The sequence below is a fragment of the Coenobita brevimanus genome, chromosome 1 (genome assembly GCF_032717465.1).
Source record: "Coenobita brevimanus isolate Jiangsu-jjx chromosome 1, ASM3271746v2, whole genome shotgun sequence".
Lineage (NCBI taxonomy): Eukaryota > Metazoa > Arthropoda > Malacostraca > Decapoda > Coenobitidae > Coenobita > Coenobita brevimanus.
This window is the reverse complement of record NC_136954.1, coordinates 69,225,525-69,238,176: the sequence shown is the minus strand read 5'-3', so window position 1 is coordinate 69,238,176 and position 12,652 is coordinate 69,225,525. Positions and strand designations below refer to the sequence as shown.

The following is a 12,652-nucleotide window of genomic DNA, read 5'->3' as shown; positions in this document are numbered from 1 at the left end:
TCAGGATGCAGCAAAGGCGTACAGTGAGGCAGTTCAGTGAGCCAACGGTGTGGCAGAGGTACGATGAAGAAGGTATAGAGAGGAATAGGGTATGAGGGTAGTGGCATAAGGGTGCATTGTGTTACTACCCTACCGTTCAACACCACCACTACTGTCTACTCTCTGTCTGTACACTCTCCCTTACACACACACACACACACACACACACACACACACACACACACACACACACAATCTCTCTCTCTCTCACCCACCTGCACCTTCACTAACTCACACTTACTCATCAGGACAGTGACCCGTTCTTACCTATCCCGGAGGTTAGACTGAGACAGACATAGATAGACAGATAGACAGGTAAACAGAGAGAGAGAGAGAGAGAGAGAGAGAGAAAGAAACTGACTCCTCCACTTTCCTTTAACCTTTCTTAACTGGACGTGATTAAATATGACCCCTGACCCCCTCCCTGACCCACCTGCCCCCTCCCTGACTAACCCAGGCCAATATACATCCACCAAATCCGTCCCTGACATTTGCTTAACACCCTGACTCATCCCCATCCTGATTTTCCTTGCCTCTCCTTTATCCTTCCTCCCTCACCCACGCTAAAACACACACACACACACACACACACACACACACACACACACACACACACACACACACGCACACGCACACACACACACATAATTATTAAAGCATCTCACTCTGCTTCCTACTAACACTACCACTACTGTTTGTAACTCTCCTCCCCCCTCCCTCCCTCTCTCTCTCTCTCCTCTCCCTCTCTCCCTAACTTTCCTTACCTCTCCATCCTACCTCTCTCACCCACACCCAACCTAACTTCACTGCAGCACCTCACCTTGCTTCTTACCCACTAAACTGCCAACACTTGACCTCATTCGGCTCTTCCTTACCTTCACCCATTGTCTTAACCCTCACTCAAGACAACACCAGGTAATCCAGTGGCAGGTAAAATAATTTTCAGTTATCAGAGTTAAACAGGTAAATGGTACCCGTGGAATATCTGACTTTCGCCTGAGTAGCCTAAACACAAACAGTAAGTCGTTAATCTATTTATTTGAGGGATAAGAAAATCATAATCCTCTTATTATGAAAAGATTGTTCCTAAGTCAAACCAAACCGAGTGTAACACTTACTAAGCCTGCCTTATACTGACCAAGATTCATTTTCGTATTGACTTTCGGTGTTCGCTAAAACGGGTATCAAAAAGGCTGTTAATATCTTTATGCGATAATAACAGTAGCCTACTAAAAGTATCCTCGATTTTACCGTCGCGAAAACCCGCCTCACCTGTTCTACCCTCCATGATTCAATTTGCTTTCATCTCCCGCGGTCTTTGTGAGAGGTGATTTTGCGAATATTTGCATTTTTCGATTTTAATTTCCTTAGCTGGTCGTATTTTCGTTAGCTGTGGAAATTTCGTAACGCCACATCCTCTGGGATTTAGTTTGTGATTTGAGTTGGTGCGGAGGGTACAACGGACTGTCGTTTCGTCTCGGGTGTACCACGAATTCAAGGTCCCAAGAGTACCGTACAGTATAAAGACATGATTAATGAGTTTGTGAAAGAGGGTATACGAAATTTTGTGTGTACGTGGGTAGACGGGCTTGTGGGATGGAACCAGGATCCCAAGGGCTTAAATCATGTGTGACTGCGTGGCCCATTTCACTGGACATGCACGATACCGGTACTTCCCACTTTATGCTTTCTCTTCCTTTGTTTCTGAATCCTGACATGCCCACTCTGTTTTGGTGGGGAAAAAGGTTTGGGATGATGATGATGATGACCATGATGACAAAAATGATGATGATAATGATAATGATAATGACAAAAATGATCTATCTATCTATCTATCTATTGCCAGACGCCTCAATCCCGTTTGGGGTGGCCACAAACAAATCGCCTCCAAGTCGCCCTGTCCCCCGCCATTTCACTCCCCTGCTCCCAACTCACACCCCCCTCTCTCATATACCTCTCCACCCCATCTCTCCATCTCATCCTCGGCCTCCCCCTCCCTCTTTCCCCCTCCACCTCACTCCCCTGCTCCCAACTCACACCCCCCTCTCTCATATACCTCTCCACCCCATCTCTCCATCTCATCCTCGGCCTCCCCCTCCCTCTTTCCCCCTCCACCTCACTCACATACACTCTCTTCGTCAGTCTTTCACCCTTCATCCTCTCCACATGGCCAAACCACCTCAGTGTGTTCCTCATAACGCTTCCTATCACATCCACATCAACACCACAACGCTCCTTTATATCCTCATTCGTCAGCCTGTCTCTCCATGTGACTCCACAGGCTCCTCTTAAATAACTCATTTCCACGGCTCTCACTCTTGACTTGTGTCCTTCCAACAACGTCCAAGCTTCACTTCCGTACGTTAGAGTTGGTATCACAATAATGTCATGTAGTAACTTTTTCACTTCCATGCTCACTTCCCTGTTTCTTATCACTGCTTTCAAAGAACCAGCAACCTTTCTTCCCTGCTGTACCCTTTCAAGCACTTCATCCTCCAAACCTCCATCCTTACTCATCACACTACCCAAGTACTAAAACGTACTCACATTTTCCAATTCCTCACCATCCAACCTCGCTGTACATTCACTGACTTCACCTCTCTCAAAGACCATCACTTTACTCTTCCCTACATTCACCTTTAGATTCCGTTTCTTACACACTCTCTCAAACTCATCCACCAAGCCTTGCAGCTCCCCTTCGTCTTCACTCAACAACACAGTATCATCTGCAAACATCAGTACAGGGAGTTTCCAAACACTATCCTCTCTCACCAGGGCCACTCCAACATCCACTACCCTACCTTGATGATGATAATATGTGGCCCCTTAGTCATATGGAGAGTAAGAAAGGTGTGGTGAGGGGTAGAGCGTTGATATGGACCTTACCTGGACAAGGTCCAAATGAGAGAGAGAGAGAGAGAGAGAGAGAGAGAGAGAGAGAGAGAGAGAGAGAGAGAGAGAGAGATGGATGAGGAGGAGGTATGACCTCTCTACCCCTGAGTCACCCCGGAGGCAGGGTACGTGAGGTCAAAAAGCCTTAGGGGATTTCTCTCTCTCTCTCTCTCATTTCACCTCAAGCTAAACATCTTCCAACACAACTCCTCCCTCTTCATCTCCAACCGTATGCATCACCACTACCATTCCCCCATCTCTCTCTACTACTCATCACCATCCTACACCATCTCTCCTCCAAAACTAGGCTATAACCTTTTTCTATGCATTCGGCTGAAGTTAATAAATAAATATTTATACAGTACGTAACAATACTAATAACAACAACAATAATAATAATAAACTAAGGTATCAGAAGGGGCTGTTGCTATATTAACAACACGTTTCTTGACACAAGAACATGACAACCTCTCTCTCTCTCTCTCTCTCTCTCTCTCTCTCTCTCTCTCTCCATACACGCCCGCATCTGACTCACTCAAACACATTCACTTTCCCAACCTACCTTTCAAACACTATCCAAGTTTTCCTTTCACCGCTTTGCCAAGACACCTCACACCTAAAATGAATAAGAGAGAGAGAGAGAGAGAGAGAGAGTGTGTGTGTGTGTGTGTGTGTGTGTGTGTGTGTGTGTGTGTGTGTGTGTGTGTGTGTGTGTGTGTGTGTGTTTTGAAAGGTCGGGAAATTAACTGCAGGTAGAATAAAGGAGTGAGAGAAATACTGTAAATGGAATGCGCGTGAGAGCAGATTTGGAAGAATGGTATGGGGGCAGCTGAAAGGTATATAGATCAGGACACACACACACACACACACACACACACACACACACACACACACACACACACACACATACCTTGAAGACTTTTGCATGTTGGTCCCTCTTCTCTCTCTCTCTCACACACACACACACACACACACACACACACAAACACAAAGCCGAGATAATGACCTTCACTTCTACGTGTCACACTTCACTTCCGTCTGTCCCACGCGCACGCTCCACATGATCTTTTTTCTTTCTTTTTTCTTTTCCGCTCACGTGATACACAACCACACACTCTCAAACCCTGCTAGGCCTATGCTGTACCCTTTTCACTCTAAGCTGGCCTAAAATTCCCATCCCTCCATCATGAATTTGGATCCATAACAACAGATTATCACCAGAATATATTGCTCTAGTGGCCTATAATTGCCAACCCTCCACCTTGAATGCTAATAAACTGTAATAATAGATTAACACTAGAAAACACCGCTAAATCACGTAAAAGTGCCATGGAAAGGATGCAGAGCCGCAGCATTGTCATTTTCTGCCACTAAGCTGCATGAAATAAGCTGCAAAAGAACGAAATCTGGACCGCCAATGTGAGAGGGCTAGAGTACATTTTTACACAATCTTTATAGTCCCGTGTGATCAATAATGTTACGGTAAATGACTTCCGAACCAGCCATTATCGGAGTGTTATCAGTTTGGCTAAGATAAAAACAATACATACCGGGTATCTACAGTATATGCACGAGTACACATTACGAAACCAATATCACGCACAAACAATAAGCACACCAGAATCTAAAAAAGTAGTAGTAGTGGCAATAATAATAATAATAATAATAATAATAATAATATTAATAATAACGTTTCGCAAGATCATAACCTTTGTGCTTAAACTCTCTAATAATGTGATTTAATTAGTAGGAACAACACAGCTTATCATACACTTCGACAATCTACTGCTCTCTCTCTCTATAAATTCAATCACACTAACATCAAAATCCGTCACCTCCTACACACACACACACACACACACACACCAAAATCCGTCACCTCCTCCTTCACACACACACCATCTCTCGCTTATTGGTATGGAATGAGGCGTAAAAAATGTTGCATAATGGTGAGGTGAGGTGTGTGTGTGTGTGTGTGTGTGTGTGTGTGTGTGTGTGTGTGTGTGTGTGTGTGTGTGTGTGTGTGTGTGTGTGTGTGTGTGTGAGAGAGAGAGAGAGAGAGAGAGAGAGAGAGAGAGAGAGAGACGGGGCCAGGGGGAAAAGAGAGGAAAGAGAGACCTGATTGAAAAGGAGAATGACTAAGTAAACGTTTAAAGGAAGGGCAGGAGGGAAAGGACGGTGAAACAAGTGCAACAGTACGGGAGTCTGATAGTACAGTACACTACTCTACAACAATAACAAAACAATTATCTACCGCAATTAGCCACAGCCCCGCGACTACTTTACCGTGCTTCTCTACCACCACCACCACAAATGATACCGTACTACCCCATCTACTACTCCTACTGCTGCTGCTACTGTGGGTACTACTACAAACCTCCTTAGCCTACACTACAAACTACTGCTGTAGCTACGTTTCACAAGCACATCCATAGCCTACTAGCCTAAATAGCAAGAACAGCAACTAGATGATCTACTTTCCAATTTACTGCTATTATTACCTTCACTACTACGACTACTTTCGACTACCATCACCCTTAGAAATAAAAACGAAAAATACTGTACCACGACTAACATTATATATATATAAAGCATTATTTTAAAGTGTCATGTTATATATATCACAACAAAACGACCCTTGTCCAGTCTCGTGCTTAGACAGAGAGAGAGAGAGAGAGAGAGAGAATGTCAGGCTTCTCCAAGAATGCGTACGTGTGCATCCTCGACCTTCACTGGCCTATAACATCTAGGCTAATAATATTACACAAACAGATTCAAGCCCTTCATTTACCTGTCTATATCTACCTTTTTATGTATGTACGTATTTATCTATTTCAGTATTAATCAAACTGTAAACATTAGGAGTTATTTTCTGTACTTTTCACACCGGTCGAGTACCCTAAAGCAAACTTGATACTCCACATCGAACGAAATTTATATCTGTATTTGCCTTTCCTTGCAAGAAATCCCTCTATGGTTAAGAATATCGTCTGGTGGTCTAAGCAAAATACAAAGGTAAGCGTGTCCACCGCCCGCCAGTGTGTTATTACTTTACAATATTTCATCCTACCCTACAAAATTTAATCGTCATCCGGTACCGTAGTCAAAATAAAATAGTCTACTGTTTAAGGAACTATCGGCGGCCATATTGTATTCTCCATCTTTAAATTCCTCCGTATTCATCGACGTTTATTATTAGCAACAAAATATTTAAACAATGCATAAAGACAACATGTTCACAGGACCTTATCAAGCAAACTGATTTTAATGATGGAGAGAACAGGTGTGGCTGGAAATACCAAATTATCAAAACATTATTAAATATTTCCTTCCAACAATGTACCAGGAATATATAGCCTACAATGCACGTTGTATCCGGGACTTCCATTTCAATACTGATTTCCTAATGAAACTCTCGCTTATCAACTTCACATGAATTCAGTTTTAAAACGCTTAGTCATTCAAAGAGATATATTGTGACCTAGCCCATTGTTCTATCAGCTGTGGCCCTACTAGCATTACGAAATTATTATCCTCTGTGTCAGATTTTCTATGCTCTTAACATCAAGAAAATCCAGTCTGGGTCTTAAGTAGATTTAGTAGTAGTAGTAGTAATCGTGGCAGTAGTATCGGTAGTGGTAGTAAAAGCAGTACTGGTATATTTTATTTTTATTACAGACCTACTAGACTGCAATTTCTACAAAACCACTTCATTACTCCTTAATCGTTCACCTGTACTTCGAAAAGCCTGTTATCTGATTAGGCTACCGTATAACTTTTCAACAGATGATTTCGACATAAATAATCATTAACCATACGCTCACAAAAAAAAAAAAAAAAAAAAGTACCGGCACCTATCTTTTTGCACCAGGAAATTTCCAGCCTTCACTCACGGGTTTCTACTGACGTGGCGAAATTCCCACAAAAGCTCCTTTCTTCAAACACACCGTCATTCCTATCCATTACCCTAGTTCCAGTAAGCTGCATCCCTTGTCCTGGTCCTCCCTAGCCTATCCTTCTGTTCTTTTGGTCTGCTGTGGTCTGGAAAACTGATGTAGAAAAAGAATTATCCTGCCATACAGACCGCGCATCCTGCTGGTTCCTATATTTTCTCTATTACTGTGCATCGTGTTAATTAGGCGATAATAGCTTGTTAATGGATGTCAAGGTTGTTATTTACAATAGCGTACCGGTACGGCTATACTCTTACACCTTGCTACTGATTCCTTGAACACCGTAAAATCATGACTCATACATTTATCAATTTGCTTTCATCTGAGAGAATTGAACCACTAGATGTGCTTTAGTTAAAAGGTAGCCTATAAATGAGTCTCCTTGGCTTCTAATCACATCAACCTTCCAGTCTGAATAAAAATAGCTGACATTTGGGTATATTTGAGAGAGAGAGAGAGAGAGAGAGAGAGAGAGAGAGAGAGAGAGAGAGAGAGAGAGAGAGAGATGCATAAATTACTGGCGTCAACATTCAAGTTCTGAAAACCAGCTACCGGTACCAATTTTAATACAACAAATATGAATAAACAAGCACATTATTTCCTTCACATAATTAAAAAGTAGTAATAGTAGTAGTAATAACAGTTCACAACGCAAACGGTAGCCCACTTCCTGTTTTGTCTCCTAGCATCCTGTCGCGGCATCAGAAGCAATCTCATCAAGGCTGAACACATTTGACAAGATTATTCATGAAAAAAAAAAAAAAAAAAGTAAACCTGATTTTCCTAATGCGTCTGCGAACAAAAATGAAGGTTAAAATGCTTACATACATAATTACCACGTGAGGTGAATCGGGAGGATGAGGGGGCAAGAGGTTCCTGGCATAGGTTATTAGGCATCGGAAAATGAGGATGATTTACGCCTTCGTGTGTGTGTGTGTGTGTGTGTGTGTGTGTGTGTGTGTGTGTGTGTGTGTGTGTGAGAGAGAGAGAGAGAGAGAGAGAGAGAGAGAGAGAGAGAGAGAGAGAGAGAGAGAGAGAGAGAGAGAGAGAGATCACCTACTGCAACAACTACCGGCACTTTTGTTCCTGTCATTTGCCATTTAGTTATATTCTTTTCACCATAACTTGGCCTAAAATTGGCATCTTATCAACCCTGAATGCCAAGCTGTACCAATAGATTAACACCAGAGCATAGAACTAATCATGAAGTGCTATGGGAGGGATGCTGAGTCATATTGCTATGGGAGGGATGCTGAGTCATATTGCTATGGGAGGGATGCTGAGTCGTACATATTAGTCTTTCTGCCACTGACCTACGTGAAGCAACCTACAAAAGGACGACAACCTGGGCCGAGTTACCATGAAGATAGTCACTATGACTGTTCACGTATTCAGTTCTTTCATCCTCAGACTATTATTCAGTTACAAGAGTCTTTTCAAACTGGAAGTAGGATACAGCATAGCCTTCATTAATCTCTGTCTCCCTAAAACAGAATTTAGTTTGTTCGATACGGTAGCCAGAAGAGATACCGTACTGAGAGGGTTAATTAAGCATATTTTTGCATTTGGCTACTACAACTACATTTGCTACTGTCATTATATAACACTTCAACAAGGACTTGAAGTTTTTGGTCCAATTTCTTGACATTAATGAGCCACGTCCTCTTTTGTTTACCTAAACTCCACGCAACTCTTCCTTAACAATTTCGATTAAGCTGTGACACATTACTGTAATGTTCTCCTGTAGGTTATGTTCTCCTGCAGGTTATGTGTCGCTATTAGAATGGCAAGTAGCGTAAGAGAATATCATGTGTAGTAAAAATAAACACCCAACGCAAGAGGGGTCAGAAAATTTCTTAACCTCATCAGTTACGTGAATTTTGAATCACGGTAATATAATCAGTCCGCAACTCCGCTCCCTCCCATCCAATCACACATGCTTTCTCTTATTCCCACTTGTTACATACTGTACAATATCATTAATCATCATGCAATCCTGAAACTGATACTAATATCTACTATATCTGATTAGGCTATAAAGGCCTATCGATATAAACAAAAGAACAGCAGACTAGATACAAAGAATAATGTTTGGTGCCTGGTTTCAAACTGTTTCCTAAAAACTGTACGGGAATAATATAGTAGTAGAAGTTAGCAGTAGGAGCAGAAAAGTTAGGTAGTAGTAGTAGTAATGTTAGGTATTAGTAGTAGAAACAACAACAATAACAACTGCCTTCCTCCATCTAACAACATTTTTCCTTTCCCCCAAACTTTCGCCACAGTTCCAGTCCAACCTTGTATGATCCTGCCTACCAAATGATGCTTAACATTACACACACACATTCCACTCAAACTGCCACCACACCCACAAGGCCTGACCCCACTCCCATTACCCTGGTTCATGTCACTTCAGGCTACGCAAAGAAAAACTGAAAGGGAAATGGTGAAAAAAAAAAAAAAAAAAAGCGACAAGCTACTATATGATTTAAACTTAACCAAACCTAAAGCTACATACGGTACTGGAAAAGTAAAAAGGAAATAGTGAGAAAAATATGATAAAGTATATCTGTTTAGGCTAAGCACTGAAAAAGAAAAAAAAAGAAGAGGAAGAAATAAGATAAACTGATACATTTGTCATCATAACATTACCGGCTGACGTGTTTGGAAGCTGGGGGTTATTATTCAAAATGCATCCAGAATATATTCAAAAAGTAGCTTCTTACCGATATCACTTGCTCTATAACTACCCGCACTAACAAACACCGGATAAAGATATACAGTTAAGGATTTCTGATACATTTAAAGTACACGGTAAATCGTCCTGAAGAAAAAAAATAAAATCTACGATGACACCACCCTTGCCACGCCAGACGATTATTTGCAGCTTAATTGGACCTCTCGTGGAGATTGTATTCATAAAGACCTATCCCTTCAGTTTGCGATGTCCCCTATGCTGAGTAAAATCGTCTAGCAGCAACAAGTCAACGGGAAAATATATGAAATTTTGTTAGTGGGGTCTTCGATACCAAAACACGTGCTACAGCTTGCGAACACGAAATGATGCCATGTGGAGCTAAAATTCTGTACTATAATGATAATCTCGTGTGGTACAAGGGGATTTAATATGACTAATAGAAAACAAAGTTACCAGTGGACAATACTGAAGGATTTTCTTTCCTCTGTACGCTGCATCAAAAGTTTCGGTGTAAACAAAAACTTACGACGTTTACCATATACAAAAGTAAAGTGCTAAGATTTGTCCCATAAAAATTGAGCTCTGATTTGTACTATACAACGAAGAAATATACTACAATTCGTCACTACCCTCCATGTAAACTGTTACAGAATTTAATCTGATATGATTTGTACTTACATTTTGCGAGGAGCCGAAGTGTTCCCCTGCCAACTGAAGTAGATGATTAATACTGATAGTCCCTCGGTTTTCCACATCACACACCTCAAACACTTGCCGCAGCTGCCCGATAAACTCTTCAGACACTTCCATTTTACATACACATCGTTTTCTGGGACACTAATTACTTTTTTCCGACGCACCACGAGATATCAAGAAAGCGCATCCCGGAACAGAGACGCGATTCACATACATCCTCCCCATCCCGCGGCCGTAGCCACACTGAGTCACATTATGAGCGCCGCTTGAGCGGTCTTGTCCCCCTCCGTCTTCTACCCTTGCATTCTTTTCTTTGTGCTGATACCCAGGCCAGTCATCTTTTTCCTTTATAAATTGCAGTCTTGTTTTTGGTACTTCCAGCTTCACAGCAACTGTCTGATGGCGGAATTTCCAGTCTCTCTCCCTCCCTCATTGTTTCTTATCAGTTATCTCACATGTCAAGATTGTACCTCATTGCAAAAGAACACCGATTCTATATCTCTTTCGAGATAAACAAATATGACTAAACTTTGCCACTAAGTTATTACAGCGCTTTACCTTAACTTAGCCTATATTTTTGTCTCTTATTGCCAACTTCGTTTACGGAGTTCAGTGGCAGAATAAAATAATAATGGATCATCGTCCTTTCCTCACCTCTTCATAATTAGCACCACATTCCAGTGGTAAATTATTAATATAACAGCACTCACGATGGGGAAAGGACAATTTGGTCCATTACAGTAAGAAGGGTATATTCAGATTAATTCGAGGGCAGCAGCAAAAATTAACATAAAAGGATGTCAGCGGTTTGAACGGGTTAAGTACACTTTCAAATACCATACTGTTCATAATCAGGATATACGTAAATAAATGTACTTCAATATCATTTGAAACTAGAATGCTTTTACTAAGTTACCTCTAAATTGGTACTTTCTTTACTTACACTGCATAACCCGCAATGACAACATAGAAAGGCAAGTTATAACAGTAACTGTAGGACGACGCACGATTGCTGAAACCTTTATTTTTATTATTTTTCCCGTAGTGCCGCTACCGATACTTCAATGTTTTCTTCAGCTGGCACGCACCTGTGCCACTGACGTAATTACCCGACAGAAAACGTAACCGCAAAGATTGCATGACAAACTCTTACAAAACCCGCCTTGCCTACAGCAAGTGAATCTCACACATCTTGCCATTGTAAAATACAGTCGACAAGTGCTGGAAACCCTGGGTCCAGTGTAATGGTGATAACTTCAGAGGTGTTTAATCTTGAAGACAGGTTGTCTATCTACCATCCGATTCCATTTGCCCCATCATGAATGCAGGAGCCCTAGGCTAGGCTACTCAGTCCCGACATTTAAGGAGAGGGTGACCATCCTCGTTTTCTCTTAAGAGCAATTATATGCACAGTAAACACTTGCCCCCCCTCGAACGAAAACCCTTACAGGGCTCGGCTGGTTGTAACACTATCCATTAAATTGCCAGGCGTCCTTTGATTATACTTAATCCACCAGACCATCAAGCATCCTTTGGTTGTGCGGTTACCACCTAATGTAGTTAATGGTTTCCTGGGATACAGGAAACCATTTGGCTTGTCACTGTGTAGTCACCCGGTAACAGCGCTACATCGAGTGAGTGGATGGTGGGCACCCCCACCTACCACCAGATAGACTGAAATATTGACAAAGCTAAACAACTTTTAATAAGTAGTTCAACTAATTAGTCTATTATTCTTATACAATGAACACCAAATATTTTCAACACTTGCAGGTCATGTCTGAAAGGGAGGCCATGGGTCAGCTCGTCCAATTTGCAACCACAACCTGAGTTTAATTCTCAGGTCAGTTAGTCTCTCTCTCAGTCCACACCACCATCTCCATCCCTCATCCATCCTCTCTTCTCTCTACCTGTCTCTGCATCTCGAGAAGGTTTGGGTCAGGTCCAAACTGTTGTATTACAGCATCCATCATCCAATCCTTTACTGCCCTACCAGGAATGCTGTATAGTGGCCCTGAGCTAAGCTATTCAGTCCAACATACAAGGTGAGGGTGACCAGCTTCTCTTGCTTGAGTGGCAATTATGTGAACAATTAAATCCTGATCACCACAGTCGTAAAACCCTTGCAGACCTTAATCCACTAGACCACCAAGTGTCATTGTCGTAAACAGTTACCTGGGTTAGAGTAAACCATTTGGCTTGTCACTTAGTATAAAGTCAACTCAGTGCAGCACTAAACTGAATGAATGGATGATGAGTGTCGCACCTCACAATACACACAAATGCAGTGCAGTACATAAATATAATTCATCCATATACTGTATAACAAGGTTTAACGTTTCCAGTTCTAGTAGTAAATAGTTTATTGTGAAACATA

At 41.8% G+C, this 12,652-nt stretch overlaps 1 protein-coding gene and 1 long non-coding RNA gene across 2 annotated transcripts in view; both read right to left on the bottom strand.

The window, feature by feature from the left end:
- The window catches only part of LOC145411118 (rab11 family-interacting protein 4B-like), a 144,641-nt gene extending 134,252 nt beyond the window's left edge, over positions 1 to 10,389 (bottom strand). The window contains exon 1 of the mRNA XM_080281198.1: positions 10,258 to 10,389. Within this exon, the coding sequence (XP_080137324.1) occupies positions 10,258 to 10,389 (132 nt within the window). The remainder of the gene's footprint in view (positions 1 to 10,257) is intronic.
- Positions 1 to 12,652, bottom strand: part of LOC145390064 (uncharacterized) — a 258,037-nt gene that overhangs the window by 143,576 nt on the left and 101,809 nt on the right. The window lies entirely within an intron of this gene.